The following is a 22483-nucleotide window of genomic DNA, read 5'->3' as shown; positions in this document are numbered from 1 at the left end:
AATAGGCAATATTACATATATTTTATCCACGCCAACGTCTCGGCGTGAGAGCAGCAGGGGTTAAAGACTCTGGGAGTCCTGTCTTGTGACTGGGAATTCCTCAAATTCTCGCTGTGCTAAAGTGATGACTGCTACATAACAAGGGAAGGCATTCTGCACATGCTCAGGGGCACCCTCATTACAATTTCACATTTCAAGGCAAAAGCCTGGTATTCAATGCAGGCTCCAGTTAAACCACAGTGTGCAATTTGGACAAGATTAAGCCTTACTTTTATGTAAGAGCCAGTATGGTTTAATGGTTAAGAGCAGGGGTAGGCAACCTAAGGCCCGCGGGCCGGATGTGGCCCAATCACCTTCTCAATCCGGTCTGTGGACGGTTCAGGAATCAGCGTGTTTTTACATGAGTAGAATGTGTCCTTTTATTTAAAATGCATCTCTGGGTTATTTGTGGGGCATAGGAATTCCTTCATTCCCCCCCCCAAAAAAAATATATATTCCAATCCCCCACAATGTCTGAGGGACAGTGGACTGGCCCGCTACTGAAAAATTTTGCTGATCCCTGGTTAAGAGTGTCAGACTTGGACCTGGGAGACCAAGGTTCAAATCCACACTCAGCCATGAAGCTCACTGGGTGACTTTGGGCCATTTGCTGCCTCTCAGCCAAACCTACCTCACAGGGTTGTGGGGAAGACATGAGGATGGGAAAACTATGTACGCCACCCTGAGCTCCTTGGAGAAAAAGGTCAGATATAAATGCAATAAATAAAACGGATATTTGACTACCTATGGGGATTGATAGAGGAGGATGCAAAATGGTTCTAAAGCTATTCTCATGCTAACTGAAGCCGGCTCTATCAAAATATAATTCCACCTGCTTATCATTCACAAGTCAAGAGGGAGGGCTTGATTTCAACCAGCATTCAGTCCTAGGGATGGAGATGTGTTTTAGGGTATATTTTCAGATATACAGTATGAATATAGTTAGTAGGCTACCTGGTGGCAAAAGGGCTGTTCACTCGGCACATGTTCAGAAATGCCCTTTACCCTCATTCCATAATTTGGGCGACCATGCGCTCCATTAATCCCTAGCTTGGCTTGCCACTCTTTTCTCCTGTGCTCTCTTAAAAGTGCACAAGATCCTCAAATTCAAAGGTGCAACTTCAGAATTTCATCTCTATGCTCATGAATCTTGCACCTGTTTAATTTATCTCTCTAAAGCAGCTGTAATGGATACAACTGCACTATGAGAAAACTTTGAGAAAAGGCCTGTGAGAGGTGACAGGATGGAGAAGGATGGAGACGCTCATTCTCACACCCAAGGCCATATTCTTGAGATGGAGAGGGGCATCGTAGTACAGTAGTCTTCACAATATGTTCCACCACCCCTGAAACAGAATCTCACCTGTCTGGTTTCTCCTTCAGATCCATCGATTCTTCATCCTAGTCTTCAAAGGGAGGGAAGACAGACCTTGTTCTGTACACCGTCTCTCCCAGCAAAAGGCTGAAACTTCTATGAAGGCTTCTTCAGTCCAGTAGAGAGCCCTCTGAAAAAACTAGCTGTCAGATTATGTCCATCCACATGGTACAGTCTTGTCTTAGTTCCAGAATCTTTAGAAGTCATCCCAGGCTTATATTTTGACGGCTCTGCTTCTCCCAAGATCCTACATTTTAAGGCCGCACCAACAGCACACCACTTCTAGGAGATATACCCAACATTAGGTCAAAACCACTCTTCCCAGCTACATTCTGCATTCTAGAACTCCATCTCTTGTGATGTAGCAAAACTGCCATTCGGCTTCAATCAAACAACCCCTCCTTATTAGGAATACATGGGAATTGGTGCCTTTAACTCGGGGTCAAAATGCACATTGCATTAAATGCGTTAGTATTTTAAAACCAAAGACCCCTCTACACTAATGTTTTTTCTTTGCTTTTCTTCTTGTCAATGAATTCTGCAATATGTCATTTATGCAATCAGAGAGCATCAGTGGTGAATTTCTACAGAACCATCCACACCTCAATCCGCTTTATTAGTTGTCCTGCAATGCTTCTCCAATGATGTTGTCACATTACTGCTATCTGGAAGGGGCACTCTTGCACCATAGTGCAACAAAACCAGGACAAAAAATAAATAAACGGGAACCTATGTGATATAAAAGGTTACAGGTTTTCGACAGGAAGTTCTAGCACATGCACAGATCAGCAACAAAGCAGTATGCCCCACCATTAAAACTTTGCATTTGCCGAGAATCTATGGCCGTTCAAACTGGGGTGAGGCAGTATTGGTTTTGTGTTTTACAATCGTACCTTGGAAGTCGAACAGAAGCTGTTCCGGAAGTCCATTCGACTTCCAAAGCACAGTTTCTGATTGGCTGCAAGAAGCTTCTGCAGCCAATCAGAAGTCGTGGAAGCCCCGTCGGACGTTTGGGTTCCAAAGAATGTTTTCAAACCACAACACTCACTTCCGGTTTTTGATCGTTTGGGAGCCGGAACGTTCGACTCCCAAGGCATTCAGGAGCCGAGGTACGACTGTACTTTGTTATGTATTTTTGTGCTTTTATATTGTAAACCACCCATGTGATCCTCAGATGAAGGGCGGCACAGAAAACTAATAAATAATAACAAGAACTGTACTGAAAGAGGGATCACATATATCATCACGAGTGCACAATGTAAACGACATCTAGAGAGCCCCTGAGTGGCATTTCAAATCCAAAATAGCAGACATGGTGACTGTGGGACACAAGGACTGTGATGAGGAGGAAAGGGGGCTTTAACCCTGTTAAATTGTGGGTGAACATATCAGATGACACAGCGATTCTTCAAACAGCTCTTGTTTATCCACAGGCCAGAACAGAACTGAACTGAAGGGTTCAGCCAGCCTGCTTATATAGAGCTCCATTACAACGCAACAGTAACAACTTTCTGTAACTATCCGATCACTGAACCTCACTTTCAATTCCTTATTTGCATATGTGGACCTGAGTGAAAACTACAGTATCCCCCTGCTGGCCCAGGGTGAGAACTTCAGTACATAACAAACCCCTTACCCTCACCATCAACCCTATCAGAATTGTCCACCCCAACTGTTGCTCACAATGGGATGAAAGTGGGGACACACAGAGGGGGGGGGGAGGGAGAGAGAGAGGCTATTTGTTAAAGAAAAGACAGCTACGCAAGGGCAAAAACTCTAGCAGCCTCCAGACCATTTTGCAGGAGAGATTTGGATGCATACCAGGAGATTTAGGTTTGTTCAGCTGAAGTGGTTTTTAAAGCACTCTGTCCCCCTAGCACAACCAATCCACTTATAACAATGATGGCCAGTCTTTCTGAGGAAAGTGACGGGGAAATGCACCAAAATGTGTGGGATGAAGCAATGATTACAAGGAAGATGGAAGCAAATAAAGATGAATGGTTAGTCATATAACCGCAAGCAATCAGAATGAATGCTCAGTAAAGACTGGACATAGTCCAACCTTCACGTGAGCTTTGTGCAGGCAAATCAGGATGAATGCCCAATAATTCTAATTGGGAGGAGTTCTGTGTAACAGCTGTTCTGCCTAGTCTGAGTTTTCAAGAATGCCTCCCAAGCAATTTATTTATATTTTTAACAATTTCCCCAACCACAGCAAGCAAATTTCTTTTATCATCTAGGGTTGCCATTTGTCCTCTTTTTCCAGGACATGTCCTCATTTTCAGGGGTAAAATTTCAGACAAATTGCATATATTTGCTTTGAATGGCCGTCGTAGTGTCCTCTTTTTTGCTTTTCAAAATATGGCAACCCTTTCACAGCCAACCCCCTTTTCTTTCTTAAGCAGACAGAAAAAAATGTATCCATGTCCTTATCTACTTAAAAAAAACTTTAAAACGTAACCACCTAATGCAGAACTATCCTGTTTGAAAACCCCCAGAGGGGTCTATATATTGTTTGTTATTATCCCTATCCACAAAAACCTTTAAATAAAGCTTCTCCTTTTATAAACATACACCCCATAATATCTAGTGAGATAAGGAGTAGGCTTCAGGTTTTGCCTTGAATGAAAACAGGAGTAATTGTGGCTTGTGTGTTTTGCAAAAAAAAAAAGAAAAAGAAAAAAAGAGGATACAATCCAACAGCCATGCAGTAAACAGCGTAATGCACAACATAATTATTAATCTTCATATAATAGATGTATAACTGTGCAATGTACTGGAGCTGGCTCAGAGTAATGGGTTGGATATAGAGACTTGGCTTTTACATCATTAAAAGCAATTTACATTCAGGGACCAGAATGTTTGGCTAAATTCAGAGTTAAGCTTTATGGGAGGGGGAGGGGAGGTTCCCCCTCCGGCTGGAAACAGAGGCTTGTTCTTTTCGGAAGGCTAAAGACAAATTGAAAGAGGTGTACACATTCGTCCCCCCCCTCCTTTGTTTCTGACAAATAGGTTTGGCAGGCTTTTGGATTTGTAACATTATTATCATGGATTTTTAAGCATTTCACTCCTAGTCGGTGCATGTTTCAGAGCTTCCTGCTGAGATCCGGTAACTTTTCTTGTTCTGGGGATCCTTTTGGTCCTACTTTTGTTGTGCCATAGCTCAAGAGGACCCCTTCAGACAGCAAAAATGAAGCAATAACATTGGGGGAGCATCACAGAACTGTGGACAGTACAGGATACATTGACCACCAGTGTACTATTATCATATCAATGACATGTTACAGTTTACATGTGCAAAAAACCCACCACCACCAGTCTGGAGAGCCTTCTGGTCAATTGACCTGTCCACTATTACCATCCAACTTCTCGGGACGCAGGTGGCGCTGTGGCCTAAACCACTGAGCCTCTTGGGCTTGCCGATCGGAAGGTTGGCGGTTTGAATTCCCGCAACGGGGTGAGCTCCTGTTGCTCTGCCCCAGCTCCTGCCAACCTAGCAGTTCGAAAGCACACCAGCGCAAGTAGATAAATAGGTACCACTGTGACGGGAAGGTAAACGGCATTTCTGTGCACTCTGGTTTACGTCACGGTGTTCCGTTGCGCCAGAAGTGGTTTAGTCATGCCAGCCACATGACCCAGAAAGCTGTCTGTGGACAAACGCCGGCTCCCTTGGCCTGAAAGCGAGATGAGCGCCGCAACCCCATAGTCACCTTTGGCTGCCCAGGGGCCCTTTACCTTTACCTTTTACCTACCACCTGACTCTACTTTAACCCTTGACTTTCCCCCTTCCTCTCCACTCCAATCTTGCCTTATAGTTCTCTATACAGCGCACCTGCATTTTCTCTGTGCATTAAGTTGGACTTCCACAGTCTTCCAGTATCTGGTATTGGGTTGTGTGTGTTTTTTTAAGGACCCCCAAAGACGTAGACATCTCTTGAAAATTTGGCATGGTTTTCCCTTGGCATGGTTTTCCCTTTCCAACTATGTTTCTTGTCTTCTGCAATGCTGAATGGCAGGTTCCTGTCTCCCAACAGGAATCAGACTGAGAACGCAATTCATTCTATACCAAAGTGCCCCTTAAATGATGTGCCAAGGGGAAAATTCTTCAGAAACAAGTCTCTTCGGATCCTGAAATAATGTTTCATCAGAATATTTTCACCCTTTTACGACCTATGTGTTTTAGCTGGTCACCTGGCAGCCTCTGCTGTTGGCAGAGCTGCTGTGATGTCACAGATGGCTCATTAAGCTTCCCAGACCAAAGCAAGGGTAAATGAGAAGGCAGGCGGGTGGGGGCTGGGGGAGGACAGGCTGAGATTAGTGGGTATATGCCCCATTTGCCCTCACGGACCACCTTCTACTATGTTCAGTGCAATTTCTGAACTGCATCTTTGAGTCTGTTCTTCCCAATGGGTTTGCCCAGGAGATGTTCCCAATAGATTCTTCCCTGACGAGGTTATTATATTACTCTTTCCTGTTCTGAAACTGAAAGGGGAACAGAATCTTTTACTTGGGGTGGCGATGGTTATGGATAGCATGGTAAGGCTGTCGAAACTCTAATCAAGAGTCAAATATTTGCTCCTACAGATTGCTCCCCAGTTATTATTTCCAATTCCCAGGCAAATCCTGAAGACTTCAGTAGGTCCCCCCCCCCTTATAAGAATCTGCACCCAATCCTAGGGATGTTTTCCTCGGAAGTCAGTGGTGTTACTGGGTGCCCACGGGATTTGTTCCTAAGCAGGACTGCTGTCTAAAACCGAGTTATGGGACTATCCATAGTTTCAGACAGGACCAGCCCTGCCATTTGGTAAAGTGGGACGGCTGTCTCAGGTGGCAGATGTTGAGAGGCAAGGAATGGTCAGAACTGTGTGCATCACATACCCTGCTGCCCTCAGGTGTAATGGAGGGCGCTGGCCCACTTGCCAGTGCTACAGTAAGACTCCGGTCAGCTTGTGTATGTAGAACAGTGGGGAAGTACCACGTGTCCTTCTCCTCTGGCGGCAAGATGTCTTGGGGCTCGCCCTGGTTTCAGAGCTGGGAAACCCCCTGTGTTGAGTTTCTAAGAGGTGTTTTCAAAACCAGTTCCATCCAATAAGGGCCATGTGCACTAAGTCATTCATTGTTCTCAATTCATTGTAATAATAATAATAATAATAAGAAGAAGAAGAAGAAGAAGAAGAAGAAGAAGAAGAAGAAGAAGAAGTGTCTATGCAGTCAGGGTTAGAACTAAACATGGACAACAGAGAAGGGGAAACCCCAAATCTTTCAGCATAGGCATTTTAATTTCAGTGAACGTGATCAGAACCAGAATAGCTTTCAAAGCCCCCTAGAGGAATTATACAACTGAAATATGAATTAAAGGGAAGCGGGGCAGGGGGAATCCTTTGCTTGCATTCTGATTCACAAATAGGAAATGACAGTTTCGTTTCCAGCTCTTCCTCTCTTTCGAGAAACGGGAGTAAAAATTGTGGGTGTTCTTCATCCCGTGTCCAGGGACTGTAAATGGTATTCACTGCTGTTGTTGCCTAATTTCAGTCTGCAAATGACGTGTAATTGGTTACGTTTCTCTCCCCCGCCCTGCCCAATTTATGCCATGTGTCCTTTGCATTGAAATGAACGGGGTGGAACAATGTGAATGCGACGTAACTTGACTTGCGTGACTTTGCCACAGTGGACAGAGAGACAAATACAGTCGTACCTTGGTTTTCAAACAGCTTAGTTCTCAAATGTTTTGGCTCACGGACGCCGCAAACCCAGAAGTGACTGTTCCAGTTTGCAAACTATTTTTGGAAGCCGAACGTCCAACGGGGCTTCTGCGGCTTCTGATTGGCTGCAGGAGCTTCCTGCAGCCAATCAGAAGACGTTCTTTGGTTTCCAAACGTTTTAGAAGTTGAACAGACTTCCAGAACAGATTCCATTCAACTTCCGAGGTATGACTGTAATAAGGCTGTTGGCGGAAGGCAAATGTGGTGGAACAGAAACAGCACTGCATGCAACAAGGGTGGAATGGAAAATAATACTTTCTTACGTTCCTACCATCCACCTCTGTTCTAGGTATAGAAGCAGCCTGGCCCAACAGTTGAATCCTACTTCAATAAGGGATGGCAGCATAACATCCCCCACTGCTCTAGAGGGCAGCAGACTACTTTAGGGCAATATATCAGTCCAAGTGGCAAGCAGAACTCTGTCCTCCAACTGAGGGCAATGGCCATTACTACTTTCCAGGGCACCTCAACTTACCTAAAAATAGGGCCACCACTGTCTTTCTCATGGTCTTTCTCCTTCCAGCTCACACTTCCTCTTGGCAAATGTCCTTCACCTTCTCCAACCAGTGTTCGAAACTCCCATTGTTCTAGGCCAGGGGTAGACAACCTAAGGCCCATGGGCCACAAGAGGCCCAACCGGCCCACGAGCTGCTTCCAAACTGAGCTGCCCACTTGGTGAGCCCCCGCATGTTGTGCTAAACCGACACAGCATGGTACAGGGACTCGCTTCTGCGGCGCCGAAAATCGCATCTGCGCATGCGCAGATGCCTAAAATAATGTCTACACAGACACCAAAAATCACGTCTGCACAGATGCAGACACCGGAAATCGTGGGTGGGTGTGCTCATGAGCACGCATAATCCAGACCATGGAGGGATCTCCATTGGAGTGAACCAGCCCAGGCAAGGTAAACCTTGCTGACTCCTGTTCTAGGCGCATTTTGCAACAGGGAATTTCATTATAGCGCAAGCAGTTTCTGAGCTCTGGGTGCAGTACTGAGCCTAAGATTTCAGATTCAAACTTCAGAGTGGAAGGTAAGGAGGGCTTCTTTTCTGCCTCCCCACTTCCAGCTACTCTCTGAAGACGGGAGAAGGGAAGAATATTAGTGGGGTGGGCAGGGGAAGGACTAGACCATGTGAAAAAATGAACATAATAATTTGGCTGCAGTTCATTCATTTTCAGTTTCGTATTCTTGTTATATATATAAAAAAGTGTGCCTAGACATTCGATTGTGCCCATAACCTAGGCTTAAGGTGCCATTTAGCTCCCAGTTTTCATACCTCAGCTTCTAACACTGTCTCTGGCATTTGTGAGCCAAGTCAAAATTCGTTTCGTTGCAAAGCAAAAGGCCATGGAGAACAGCAGAAGGATTCAGCAAGATTGAATTAGCAGCACTAATTGACAACCAGTGTTAAGAGATAAGCAGGCATGGTGAACACTCCGCATAAAGGCACACCTTCCCTCAGTTAAAGAAAGGGGTTGTATGCAAAAACAATAAGACAAAGTGATAGCACAAGCAATGTAGAATGATACATACAACTGATGGAAAAGCACACCACTAGAATGTAAAATGCGCTCTGTTGCAATGGTAAGGAAAATGCACTTTGTGTATGCTCAGGGGTACTTTTCTTTATTATAAGGCCTGGTGGTCCAGAGCTGAGCCAAGACGCTGGATTAAAAAGGGGGTTCTGGGGGCGACTCCGATTAGGTCATGATTGTCTTCCATGCCTCTCTTTCTTTCTTTCTTTCTTTCTTTCTTTCTTTCTTTCTCTCTTTCTCTCTTTCTCTCTTTCTCTCTTTCTCTCTCTCTCTCTCTCCTTCAAATCACCCTCTCCATTCTATATTTCTCTCTCTCTCTCCGCCCCCCCTCTATCTCACATCTCCTGTTCCATCTCAACATGTAGAAAGCAACAGTACAGAACACCCTGTCTGAAAATTCTCCATCCTTGTTTTCCACCCTTTTCGCTTCCACCACCCTTCACTGGTGCTTGAACAGTTAATTATATTTAGCAGCATGATACAAACATCAGTAGGCAGTAGGTGACCTTATAAATGACTATCATGGTGTTAGTCAAGCTGATGAATGGAAAGGGGGGGGACACGAATAAAGGCGGGGAGGGGAGAGAAAGGGAGGGGTGAGGTGGGAAGACAAATTTCCCGTTGCCATGGCACTCCATGCAGGATTTGGTTGCTTGCATCACTGTCAGACCTATATCCCCTAATGGAACTAAAGTGAGACGAGAGAGAGAGAGAGAGAGAGAGAGAGAGAGAGAGAGAGAGCGACAGACACTGTTCCCTTTCCATCTCCCTCCCTCCCTCGTCTCTCTCTCTCTCTCTCTGGCCTTACCCAGGATTTCTCCATTCCAAGCATTAGCAAGTGAGGCTGTTGATAGAACCGTGCATGTGTGCGTGTGTGCGTGTAGATCTGCAGAGATTTAAAAGCCCAGGCATATAATAGTAGCTGAGGAGGGGAAAGGAGAAGGGGGGAGCCAGTGCCAGCAGCTGCTCATATTGTAGTGACGTCTGCTCCATCACCAGCCAGGGAGGACAGAAGCAAAAGAGAGAGCGAGGCACCGAGAGTGGCCAAGAGAGGCGGAAAGAGAGCGGTCAAAGTCCTGCAAATTCTAAGCAGGAGGCAGAGAACTCTCTGGCAGGTGTGCCAATGCCCTTTAGGGATGTCCCTCACTTGGAGATGGGCAGGCTTCCTTTGCTGCTTCTTGTGGTTTTTCTCCCTCCACTTCCTGAGGATCTCTAGAACCCTGCCGGATGCATCGGGACTTCCCAAGAGGGCTTCCCCGTGGCTGAAATGATCCCCGCCGGATGACTGGTGTTTCCCGAGCCCTTTTGCCGAACCATGGAGATCTGCTTGTTGGGGTTTCTGGTTGGGTGTTTCCACCTGGAGCTCCTAGGGGCCGCTGGGATCTTCCAGTATCAACGGGCAGCTCCACCCAAGGCCAGGACTCCAAAAGCAAAGGAATGGATGCCTTCCTCCTCCTCCCCCTCCCCACTTTCACCTTCTTCTTCAGCTTTGACTTTCACTTGGGTGCCTACCCCCAACTTGGATAAAACAGATCCTGACGGGTCGGAGGCGGCGGCGGCCTTTCTGTACTCTGGAAAGGCGTTGCACCTCTTGCAAGCCAACTGCACCCGGAGGTTTGAGGTGAGGGATACAGGGAAGGCCTCTGGCCCTCCCCCAGCTTTGCGTTCCTACTTGCGCGGTGCGACCGAGACCCTGGCCCATGCCACCAATTTCCTCAACATGGTCTTCCAGACCAACGACATCCGGGAGTCCAGCGTGAAGGAAGACATTGAGTGGTACCACGCCTTGGTCCGAAGCGTTATGGATGGAGACCCCCAAGTTTACAGAGCTGTGCTGACCTTCGATGCTCACCCGGTGTCTTCCAAGCCCCAGCTGATGCTCCAGGCCACCAAGGAAAACAATGAGATCTTGCTCCAAGACCTCTCGGCCTCTGCAGAAAGCTTGAGGAATTTGACTTGGGAAAACGAGTGGTACAACTTCTTCCGTTTCCAGAGGGCACCGTCGCTCTACAAGAGGATTCTCACCAACGACCTCAAGACCCTCGACACTCCCAAATGGAGCCAGGGAGATAGTTACGTGATGGATACCAGCCACATCAAGTGGTCGCCACCTTTCCTGGAATGTGAAGATGGGAAATTCCTGCCCAACTGGATGGTCACTCTCTCCTCTTCCTTCTACGGCCTCAAGCCTGATCTAAATCCAGAATTCAAGTGAGTCGGGGAAGGATGGTGGTGATGAGGGGTGAGGTTGTGGACCAAACTACTTGTGTGACACAGGAGATCCCTGATTTGATCCCCTAACTTTATAAACAAAGCCAAACTTCAATGCAGCTTTTGGGTGGGGGAAGCAGGGATTGGGTAGACAGCAAGCCTTGGAAGGGTTAACCTGGGGAGTAGTTGTTCGATATCCTTGTTTGCCGGGCAGGATTCGGGGCTTGCCATTCGCTTTACCAGAAAAGTGTGATATTTATTAAGAAAAATCATAACCTATCAGTGGCTTACAATAATATTGCAAAGGTTTTAAAAAGAAAACACACACGATTTAAGTCTGCCCCAGAAGCTGATCTCAAGTGTAAGGAAACAACAAAAGCAAGGATGAATAAAGACTACTCAAAAGCATGTGTAAAGAGAAGGGACATGCCTTCTCTTTCTTCACAACTGTGTAACCAGTGCTCACCTCTGTATAACTGGGAATATCGGACAGACCAAGGTTTTTTGGGTTGTTTTGAAATAAAAGGAGTCCTCTGATCCAGGGGCACTGAGGCCCAGGCTTTGGTGGGCGGCTCTCAAGGACAAAGAGAAAGCATTTCAATGCTCATTTAGTCTATGATTTCCCACGACCCAGGACCAAGCCTTGGAGATGCCAGACTCAAATTAAGCTCTCGGATCTCCAGGCCATTATTTTATCCACCTGCCCATTTGTTCAGACACAGCAGAAGCTGGGCCTGAAGTGAGGAGAGAAAGTCCCTCACATATATGCTTGCCACCAGGGATGGGCAAATCTGTCCATTTCGGTTCTTCTCGGTTTCTAATTTCCCCCTCCACATTTCACATCAGTTTTTCTATTTAATTTTTGTTTAAGACTCGTGAAAATTCACCAGCTTTTTTAGTGCAAGCTCCTAATATTCCCATTTTCAGCAAAGCGATTTCCCCTAACATATAATACTCTTTTTTTTGCTGTTTTCACTAGGATTTGCACTTATCTGCACACTCTACCCTAGCATATGCATTTTGGTAGACATTGCTTGTCTGGAGAACTGCACTGCAAAATTAGGAGAACTGCAAATTCTGTGCTGTTTATTGTTTTGGGAAGTACAAATTAAGCAGGTCAGTCTTGAGATGTGAATGGAATCGAATTTCTCCCCCTCCCCCCTACCCAACCTGCCGACTATTCCTTCTATCGAGAAACAGTTCCTTATTTAGCAATACTAAATTTAAAGATAGAACAAGGAAGCGTCCCTTGAAACAAGGACACTGGAGGCAAGCCGATCCCTATATTTTCTCCAGGCACTGCTGTATCAGTGCTGTCCTTTACAACAGTGCTGTGGTGGGTAAACACCGGGGTCCTTAACATGTAATAGTGCTGGGGGCTCCAGCCTGGATGGAAAGTCCCTTGAGCCAAGGTACAGGGATGCCGTTGCTCAGCAAGGGGCATTGTTCAGAGGCTGCTGCCACCTTCTCTTCCCACATACCCAGAGAAAGACCCAAAAGTTAATAGTCCACAGAAGTTGTTATTAGCCTGGCTTGTCTATGATTTCTGGTTTGGGAGATTGGGATACTCCAGTACGTCTAAAGCGTCCTTATCCAGTTGCCTAAAAGGGATTCTTGCTCAGAACAGGTGCCCGGAGCAAGTTTTATGATTATATTATTGCAATATTAGGGACGCGGGTGGCGCTGTGGGTTAAACCACAGAGCCTAGGACTTGTCGATCAGGTCGGCGGTTCGAATCCCCATGACGGGGTGAGCTCCCGTTGCTCGGTCCCTGCTCCTGCCAACCTAGCAGTTCAAAAGCATGTCAAAGTGCAAGTAGATAAATAGGTACCGCTCTGGTGGGAAGGTAAACGGCGTTTCCGTGCACTGCTCTGGTTCGCCACAAGCGGCTTAGTCATGCTGGCCACATGACGTGGAAGCTGTACGCTGGCTCTCTCAGCCAATAAAGCGAGATGAGTGCCGCAACCCCAGAGTCGGTCACGACTGGACCTAATAGTTAGGGGTCCCTTTACCTTTATTGCAATATTGTTTTACAAGTCTGATCTGTTCATTCATGTTCACCAACCATGTACTCTGTCCTGGACAGTCCTCACTAATCCCAAAAGTGTGTGTGTGTGTGTGTGTGTGTGTGTGAGAGAGAGAGAGAGAGAGAGAGAGAGAGAGAGAGTGTGTTGGGGAGAAACGAGCTTAGGCGAGGGAAAGGAACTCTGCACAAGGGTTCAAAATAACCCTTTAAAGAATATTAGCTCACATGTTATAGGGCTGAACTTAAGATTTCCAAGAGGTTCTGGGGCTGAGAGCCAATACTCAGTAGCCCCCCCCCCAAAAAAAGCCCAGGAAAAAAATGACCAAAGACAAAGAAGCTGTGTCCCTCCAGATCAGGAATCAACGTGGTGCTGCCAGGTGTTGCTAGACTACAACTCCCATCATCCCTTACCATTGGCCATGCTGGGCAGGGGATGATGGGAGTTAAAACAATGTACAGAGGATAACAATTTCACCACTGCTGGGTTATAGGAATATATTTCTCTTTATCTTTAAATGGGGAGGCTGGAGACCTTAAATCTTACATGTCCACAGTGACATGGCTAATATCTCAGCATCCGCCTGGTGTAAAATCCTGAAAATCCAAGCTATTGCATGTAAAAGGGCCAATTAAGAGTTTCTGGCAGAGATGTGGGAGGTTAGATACCTGTCTGTTTCCCACTGTGGGACTGATGGAAGTTCTATGATTAGCCACCTTTTTCGGCCCCGGAAAGACGTAATAAACTTCCTGCTTTTGCTACCTGCTGAGGACGGCAAAAACTGCAGTGGCCAAGCCCACGGTAGGCCAAAATCCATGTCAGTGGGCTCTACTCAGCTTGGTGAGAACGCAAATTGTGCCTATAGAAAAGAAGGCAGGGGGTCTAGTGCCCGATTTTTAAAGGATTTGAGAATTAAGAGGGAGAACAACCTGATGAGAATGGGTTTTGTAAAACCATGGCATCCTACTACAAGGAGTAAAGAGTTAGGTTAAACCTCAGGACAAAATGTGGTCCTTGAGGAAAGCCCCTAGCAAAGTGGAGGGTAGAGGAAGAACTTCCATCCTTCCCACCTCCAGCAAAAAGATTGGAGTTGGTAGCCAGGGATGAGTTTCAGTGGCCATTCTGTGTCCACAGTCTTAGCAGGCCCCTGATCTCCAGTCCCATAGCAATAACCAGAGCCTCTCTCATCAGTTTGGGATGAAGGGAAGCAGGGCCGTCTTTAGCACATGTGCCACCGGGGTGCAAAGATCTGCCCAGCGCCCCCAAATTTTGACACGACTGATCTCGTGACTAACTACCGTATTTTTCACTCTATAAGACGCACCAGACCACAAGACGCACCTAGTTTTTGGAGGAGGAAAACAAGAAAAAAAATATTCTGAATCTCAGAAGCCAGAACAGCAAGAGGGATCGCTGCGCAGTGAAAGCAGCAATCCCCCTTGCTGTTCTGGCTTCTGGGATAGCTGCGCAGCCTGCATTCGCTCCATAAGATGCACACACATTTCCCCTTACTTTTTGGGGGGGGTGAGTCTTATAGAGCAAAAAATATGGTACTTCCTGCATTCCCACCTGGGGAAAGGCAAGCTCCAGGCGACCTCTGTGCATGCCCTGGGCGAAAACCGCATTGCGCATGGGATGGAGCTGTCGAAAAGCCACGTGGAGCACAGCTCTGTGCACCAGGCTCTGCAGCCTGGACCAGACCAGCCCGGGGTCACATGGCAGGGCTCCTTACATTTCTCCTTCCTCTCTGGCTGCCCGTTCAGAGCAGGGGGTTGAGGTTGGTCATTCTGGGGGCGGCATGGGGCCTTCTCCTCTGGCGCGCCCAGTGCACATGGACAGTGGCAGCAGCACCTCAGTACCTGCTTGGCTGTGTCTGGCAGGTGGGGCATTGCAAAGGTGAAGTGAGGCGAATTGCCGCCAGGCCCCACAGCTGAGCAGCCCAGGGAAGGCGCTGGGGCAGGGAGTGGCCCTGTACCGCCTTTTCTGCCAGATCTGGCCAACGCAGATTTGGAGCGATGTCGGAGTCCAGCCGCACAGTCACCAGGGTGCAGTCGGCAGCATCCTGGCGCCCCCCAGAATTTGGCGCCCGGGTGCCCCACACCCCTTACACTCCCGGGTAAAGATGGCCCTGAAGGGAAGAGTGTAACCTAACCTTCCTCAATGCCTCCGCACAGTAGGGTTTTCGGGAAGAATTCAGTTCCATACACTCAGCGAACCTCTAGCAAATAACACATTCAGGCGACTCCCCGCCCAGCAAGTACCACTCTGTCTCTTGGAGTACAGGAGAAGGGGCAACAGAGGGGCAAAAGGTCCCTTCTCCAAGCAGGGTAGCTAAAGAGAACACCAGGAAATGCATCTCCAAAAAAAAGAATGCATTGATCTGCATAACATTTGCACATGCCGCTTCAAATGTATAGGTGCAAACTTTGAAATAATGACTATAATTTATTGAATTAGAAATATAATTCAATTCATGATAGTGGGGAAGATTGTGGCCAGGTGATCTGAGTGTCTGCTCACTCCGCTGCCTAGGTGTTGCTCAAAATTGCTAGGTTGGCAGACCATCCCTTTTACCTTTGCTCAAAATTGACGGGCAACATCAAAGCCCTTCCTGCTCTCCTTTTTTAGATTTCTTAATATTTAAACTGGACTTGGGTGAGACAGCCCTTCGAAAAAAGAAGACAATTTTCTGCAAAACAGGACACAGCCCCCTCTCTGCAGGCTTACAGTCTAAAATATATTGACACAAAAAAGGGGCAAAGGGGTGAACAGGAAAAAGCGCTGCTCCAATCCCACTGAAGACGTGAAATTTGGAAACACTTGAGTCAAATTTGACATGCTGCTGGATTTCTAAGGTGTGTGAAACTTCCAGAGCTGAACCAATATTTCTTGACCGCACTTGTGCAAGCGTGATGTTTGGAGTGAAGCTTGCAGAGGCGTTATCAATAAAACGTGTGCAAAAGCACGGCATTCATTGTTGTTTTCTGAAGCTCAGCCCTCACACATGGAGACAGTTTCTTCAAATCAGGTTGCTTAGTTTTGGGGTGTGCCAAGGGCCTTCTGTGGCACTGTGGCGCTGTGGGTAAAAGCCTCAGCGCCTAGGGCTTGCCGATCGAAAGGTCGGCGGTTCGAATCCCCGTGGCGGGGTGCGCTCCTGCTGCTTGGTCCCAGCGCCTGCCAACCTAGCAGTTCGAAAGCACCCCCGGGTGCAAGTAGATAAATAGGGACCGCTTACTGGCGGGAAGGTAAACGGCGTTTCCGTGTGCTGCGCTGGCTCGCCAGATGCAGCTTTGTCACGCTGGCCACGTGACCCGGAAGTGTCTCCGGACAGCGCTGGCCCCCGGCCTCTTGAGTGAGATGGGCGCACAACCCCAGAGTCTGTCAAGACTGGCCCGTACGGGCAGGGGTACCTTCACCTTTAAGGGCCTTCTGGCGGTTCCCTCACTGCGAGAAGCAAAGTTACAGAGAACCAGGCAGAGGGCCTTCTTGGTAGTGGTGCCCTCTCTGTTCAACGCCCTCCCATCAGATGTCAAGGAAATAAAAAACTATCTGACTTATAGAAGATATCTGAAGGCAACTCTCTTTAGGGAAGTTTTTAATGTTTGATCTTTTATCGTGTTTTTAATATTTTGTTGGAAGCCATCCAGAATGGCTGGGAAACCCTATCAGATGGGTGGGGTATAAATATATTATTATTATTGTTATTGTTATTATTATTGACAATTAGTGGAAATACTTGTCGTTTGGGCCACTTGAAAGCTGTGTGTATGTGTGTGTGTGTGTGTGTGTGTGTGTGTGTGTGTGTGTTTCCCATCTGACTGGGTTACCCCAGCCACTCCGACGGCTTCCAACAAATAGCAACAACATTACGATAAAGAGCTTCCACAGCAGCACTGACTACAGATGTATAACAGGCTAGTTTTAGGATTTTCCACGGCAAGGGAAAATCCAGATCATGTGTAGATCTCCACCCTGTCTCCATCCTTGCTCATTTTACCATCTAGTCCAATGGAAGAGTTCTGGAGGACTCAAATAATGTGCCTGCGATTCTGTGACATTTTATTTTTTTATTTTTTATTTTTTATATAAATTTTTATTGGTTTTCCAACATAAATTAAACACATTACAATTCACAATACATAAACAAACAAACATATAAACACGTATAATTTCATAACCTCTTTTTCATAAACCTTATTTCACCGACTTCCCCATGCCTCCCTTTTCTGCATCCCTATTTTAAAATTCTGTGACATTTTAGTTGGCCTAATAAAGGTATTGCCTGAATATTGTCTTCTTATGGACCAATATAATCCTGTGGTAACAACAACAACAACAACAACAACATTTATACCCCACCCATTTGGCTGGGTTTCCCCAGCCATTCTGGGCACCTCCCAATAGAATATTAAAAACATGATAAAACATCAAATATTAAAAACTTCCCTAAACAGGGCTGCCCAACACAGATATCTTCTTAAAGGTGTTAATTTCCTTGACATCTGATGGAATGGTGTTCCACAGGGCAGTCGCCACTACCAAGAAGACCCTCTGCCTGCTTCCCTGTAACCATCACTTCTTGGGCTGAACGATGGGGGTGGAGACTCTCCTTCAGGTATACTGGGCCAAGGCCATTTAGTGCTTTAAAGGTCAGCACCAATACTTTGAATTGTGCTTGGAAACATACTGGGAGCCAATGTAGGACCGGTGTTATATGGCCTCGGCAGCTACTCCCAGTCGCCAGTCTAGCTGCCGCATTCTGGATTAGTTGTAGTTTCCGGGTGAAAGGTGGTGTCAGGGAACTGACATCGGAGCCAGAGGCGGAGGCAAGGCTCCCAAGCGATGCTGGAGAAGGGCCAAGCAGGGAGAGAGGCAGCTCATCAGCTGGGGAAGGAAATGAGCGTAACACCAGGGATAAAGGGGGGCAGATGGGAGAATCGGTGAGGGGGCTCCAGGACTCCTCGCAGGAGACCAGCGAGGAGAGCACGGGTCCTCCGCTACCCACACCCTCTCTGCGCAGAAGACTTCCGCGCAGAGAGAGTAGGAGGAGACTTGGAGTCAAACAGCTTTTATGCTGGAAAAGGTTTAAGAAACGCCCACTGACGGATTCTGCTAGCGACTGAAACAGCCACGAAGTGAAGGGGTGTCCAGACAGAAAAGGCTTAACCAGGCACACTAGCCAGGAGTGGCAGCAACTTACGCACGAGCAACCCCCTATAATCATTACAGGTGGTATACAAATTTAGTAAGTAAATAAGTATGTTTACCTTTACTTTTTTAAAAACGATTTCCCCCTTTCCACCTTGGACTTCTTTTTTAAAAAGTTCTAACCTAAAAGAAACCTCTTCCTGATTTACAATCTTAATTTGTTCGTGGCCGAACGCTGATGAACCATCGGTCCCTCTGTCTCGACCACAGACCTGCTTATGTGTCTGCCTGTCTACTCTTGCCCTTTGAATGAGCAAGCTTTTCTGCACCATATACAAGTCCTTTTAGGCTCCCCCTCCCAGTCACACTGTTGAGAAATTGTGTGTGTGTTTGATAGTGTCCTATATCTGATAAGTCCATCCTCCCCCTGTGCGTTGACCAACAGCTGCTAGCCAGTGTAGTAGTACATAAATACGTAATCAACAAACAGGTTGTTCCCCATGCGGTGACCCTGTTTGGCTGCTTCAGATCTGTCTGTTCCAGAGTTCAGGCGAGCGCAAAAGCCTGGGTCCATCTGGAAAAGGGCACACTCTCCAGGCCGTTTGTGAGCATGTATGTTGTTCATGCGTCTTAGTTACGTATCCATTTCAGCTCCCGGGAAATTGCATCCCTGACAGTGACTCTTGAGTTTCTGACTTGCAGAATTTAGATGTAGTTAAGGGCATGGATTCTAGTCTATAAGGAGGGGCAGGTTGTTCCTTGAAAGTTCCATTTAAAGGCGAACCAACTTCATTTGTGCTTCCTGAAACAATATGTGAACTGAATCAGTCACCCTTCCAAATTTGCACTTCTCTGGTGTAAAGGAGATAAGTAACTATACAACCTTTAGAAGACACCTGAAGCCAGCCCTGTGTAGGGAAGTTTTTAAATGTTTAATGTTTTATTATGTTTTTGTATATGCTGGAAGCCACCCAGAGTGGCTGGGGCAACTCAGTCAGATGGCAGGGTACGAATAATAAAATTCTTCTTCTTCTTCTTTTGCAAATACAGTTCTCCAGCCAAGTAACTTGTGCAAAAATGTTTATTTTAGGCTAAAGTATGCATTAAAAATTGAAGTTGCGGGGGGGGGGGGGATTTTTGAAATGTGGCACTTTGTCCGGGATTTTAGGCAACTTTGGATCTTTGGGGGGGCAACTTTGGGGTCTTCCTAAAGAAAGCTCAACAACTTTTGGGGTGCCCTGGTTTTTACTTTTTGAAATATAGCAACCCTATAGTAGGGAAAACATAACAATTACAGGAAATGTGCCTTGGAAGAATGTGTATATCACTCAAAATTGTGTGTGTGTGTGTGTGTATGGTCAAGTGGTTTTATTACGGTCATTGACCAGTATCAAAGCAAAACACCAATTACAAAAGTTAAACGCTCAAGGAAAAATAAAATAATATAAAAACACATATACCAGCGCCATTTTAATGCCAGGGTATATTTGGACTAAAATGCTGATTAAATTTCAGGAGGACTCTCTCCCTCCCCCTTTAATTGCAAGCTGATGTGAAAAGGTGGAGACCTCATTTGGAAAAAAAGTGAGAAACTGCCTAAGCCATCTTGAACGCCAGGTCTGAGGGTTTAGGCACACAAATCAAGGATCTGTGGCCCTTCAGGTGTTGATGAACTCCAGCCCTTATCTGTCTCAGGAATGATGGGAGTTCAAGTCCAACCACATCTGGAGGGCCACAGGTTCTCCATCCCAATCTTTTAAAACGTGAAGTGATTGTCAGGGTTGAAGTCTACCTGGAGAGACGTTATCCCTAGATGTATGGGGAGGAAGCACAGACTACTCAATAGGAAGAAAATGATGTTTTGTCCATACTTAGAACCTCATCTCCAGGGCTGACAGAACACATTTCACTTTCTGAGGCAAAGGTCAAGTTGACACATACCCCTTCATCACAGAGAAACCATTCAATTTGACCATTGAATCTTACTCCAACAGTGTGGATGGGACAGCAACCTCCACAGCTGGGATTGCCAACATGGCCCCCGTGGGCACTATTGCAGACCCTCCAAGTGTCCCTATTTTCCGGGGGCGTCCCTGATTTAGAGAAGCCGTCCCGGTTTCTGATTTGATCCCAGAATGTGCTGCTTTTCCTTAAGATGTCCCTATTTTCGTTGGAGAAATGTCGGAGAGTATGGAGTTATTCGACCCCCGAGCCATCTGAAGGCAATCCTTAGTGTATAGGGAAGTTTTGGGTTGGTTTTTTTAATGTTTCATGTTTTATTATGTTTATATATATATATATATATATATGTTGGAAGCTGCCCTGAGTGCCTGAGGCAACCCATTAAGATGTGTGGGGTATAAATAGTAAAATTATCATTTTGGAATGGGATGTCCCTATTATCATTGGAGAAATGTTGGAGGGTATGGTATTGTGCCCCTGAGGTCTTTCTCTGTAGTGTATGAAGCCTCTGAGGCCCCCATTCCCTGACCCTTGGCTATGAGTGGGCTTACCACATAGAGCAGAAACAGGAAGTTGGAAAAGTGACACTCTTTCCACTTTCTCTCTCAGCTCTATGTGCTTTTCAAGGCTCAGATTAATTCTACTAGAACCAATGATTACATGGAAAAAATAGAGTGTGTGTACATGTGCGTGCGCACACACTGATCTGACAAAGGGCCCTGAGAAGTGATCAGATGACGTAGTGCCCTTGGCACTTGCTTAAAAATAAAAATGGACCCATGGACCCATGGACCTAAAATGGTTTGCAACCCCTGCTCCTCAGCACTTGGGGTGGCAGGCCATGCTGGCTTCAGGCTGTGAAGAGGTCTGTATATTTGAATCATCACCATCATCTTCATCCGCATGTTCTACATAGTTTGGATTAAATCCTTGCTCCCCAATGAAGAATAGTCTTAATCATCTCTTTACTCTCCCACGATTTATGGCGTGACCCAACATCAAACATCATTTCCCTGCTGATGAGCACAGGTTGCTCATGGGAGCAGTTATTTACTCATATCAGCCAGCTGTGGCAGTGTCTGTAGCAACCCTCAGACCTGTGACTCTGCAGAAGACCCAGGTGTTGTGTGGCACTGTGGTCTAAAGCACTGAGCCTCTTGGGCTTGCCGATTGGAAGGTCGGCGGTTTGAATCCCCGCAACGGGATGAGCTCCTGTTGCTCTGTCCCAGCTCCAACCTAGCAGTTCGAAAGCACACCAGTGCAAATAGATAGATAGGTACCACTGTGGCAGGAAGCTTTTCCGTGCTCTCTGGTTTCCATCACAGTGTCCCGTTGTGCTAGAAGTGATTTAGTCATGCTGGCCACATGACCCGGAAAGCTGTCTGTGGACAAATGCCAGCTCCCTCGGCCTGAAAGCGAGATGAGCGCCGCACCCCATAGACACCTTTGACTGGACTTCACCATCCAGAGGTCCTTTACTTTACCTTTACCTCTTGCCTCCTACATTGCATGCCTAACCTCTTGTGTTATCTGTTCCAGGGGAGTTCTGAGGATGGATGTTAGAATCCAGAAGATTGACATAAACCAGTGTGCCAGTGGACAGGGATGGTTTGCAAACACCCACCAGTGTGACCTCAACAGCACACAGGTAAGGAAGATCCTTACAGCTCTACTGCCAATTAATCTCATGTATAACAATATTAGCTAGCAGCCTTTTCTTCTGAAGTACCCATCCTCTAGAACTCCCTCCCTACAAAGACCCGTAACTCCTGAAACAACCTTCTACGTAGCACATAAGTGCCTGTGGCGTTGCTAGGTGCTGTACGTCACACAGCAGTGCCACAGTCAGGACTCAGACTGTGATTTACAATCTCGGGGATTAGCGGGGTCTGGTGCCCATTGGGACTGGTGGGGCAGGTGGCAGGGAGCCCCACAGTAGGCGGAACCAGAGCCAAGGACAGGAAGAGCCAGCTAATACCTGCCGCTGGTCAGGAATCACTCAGTTCAAAGGTGGAGTTAAGTCTTTACAGTGGTACCTCAGGTTAAGTACTTAATTCGTTCTGGAGGTCCTTTCTTAACCTGAAACTGTTCTTAACCTGAAGCACCACTTTAGCTAATGGGGCCTCCCGCTGCCGCCGCACCACTGCCACGCGATTTCTGTTCTCATCCTGAAGCAAAGTTCTTAACCCGAGGTACTATTTCTGGGTTAGCGGAGTCTGTAACCTGAAGAGTCTGTAACCCGAGGTACCACTGTATTAGCAAAAACACGACCTCCACAGACTTAGCTGAGTGTCAGGCCCAATGAGCAGAGCAACTCATTCCTGGCGGTCTTCTTCAATGAAAATCAGTTGTCGAGATGCCTCCACACCAGGACTTTTTTCAAGCGATCGGAGACTTTGCCTGTGTGCAGCTAAACTCTCCTC

General features: G+C 46.7%; 1 protein-coding gene across 1 annotated transcript in view; it reads left to right on the top strand.

Moving 5' to 3' along the window:
- The first annotated feature begins 9465 nt into the window (after positions 1–9465).
- GPR179 (G protein-coupled receptor 179) overlaps positions 9466–22483 on the top strand; it is a 45697-nt gene continuing 32679 nt past the window's right edge. Inside the window, exons 1-2 of the mRNA XM_053361120.1 lie at positions 9466–10926; positions 21600–21708. Of these exons, the coding sequence (XP_053217095.1) occupies positions 10031–10926; positions 21600–21708 (1005 nt within the window). The 5' untranslated portion in view covers positions 9466–10030. The remainder of the gene's footprint in view (positions 10927–21599; positions 21709–22483) is intronic.

The sequence above is a fragment of the Podarcis raffonei genome, chromosome 13 (assembly GCF_027172205.1).
Source record: "Podarcis raffonei isolate rPodRaf1 chromosome 13, rPodRaf1.pri, whole genome shotgun sequence".
Taxonomy (NCBI): domain Eukaryota; kingdom Metazoa; phylum Chordata; class Lepidosauria; order Squamata; family Lacertidae; genus Podarcis; species Podarcis raffonei.
This window is presented reverse-complemented; position numbering and strand designations above follow the sequence as displayed.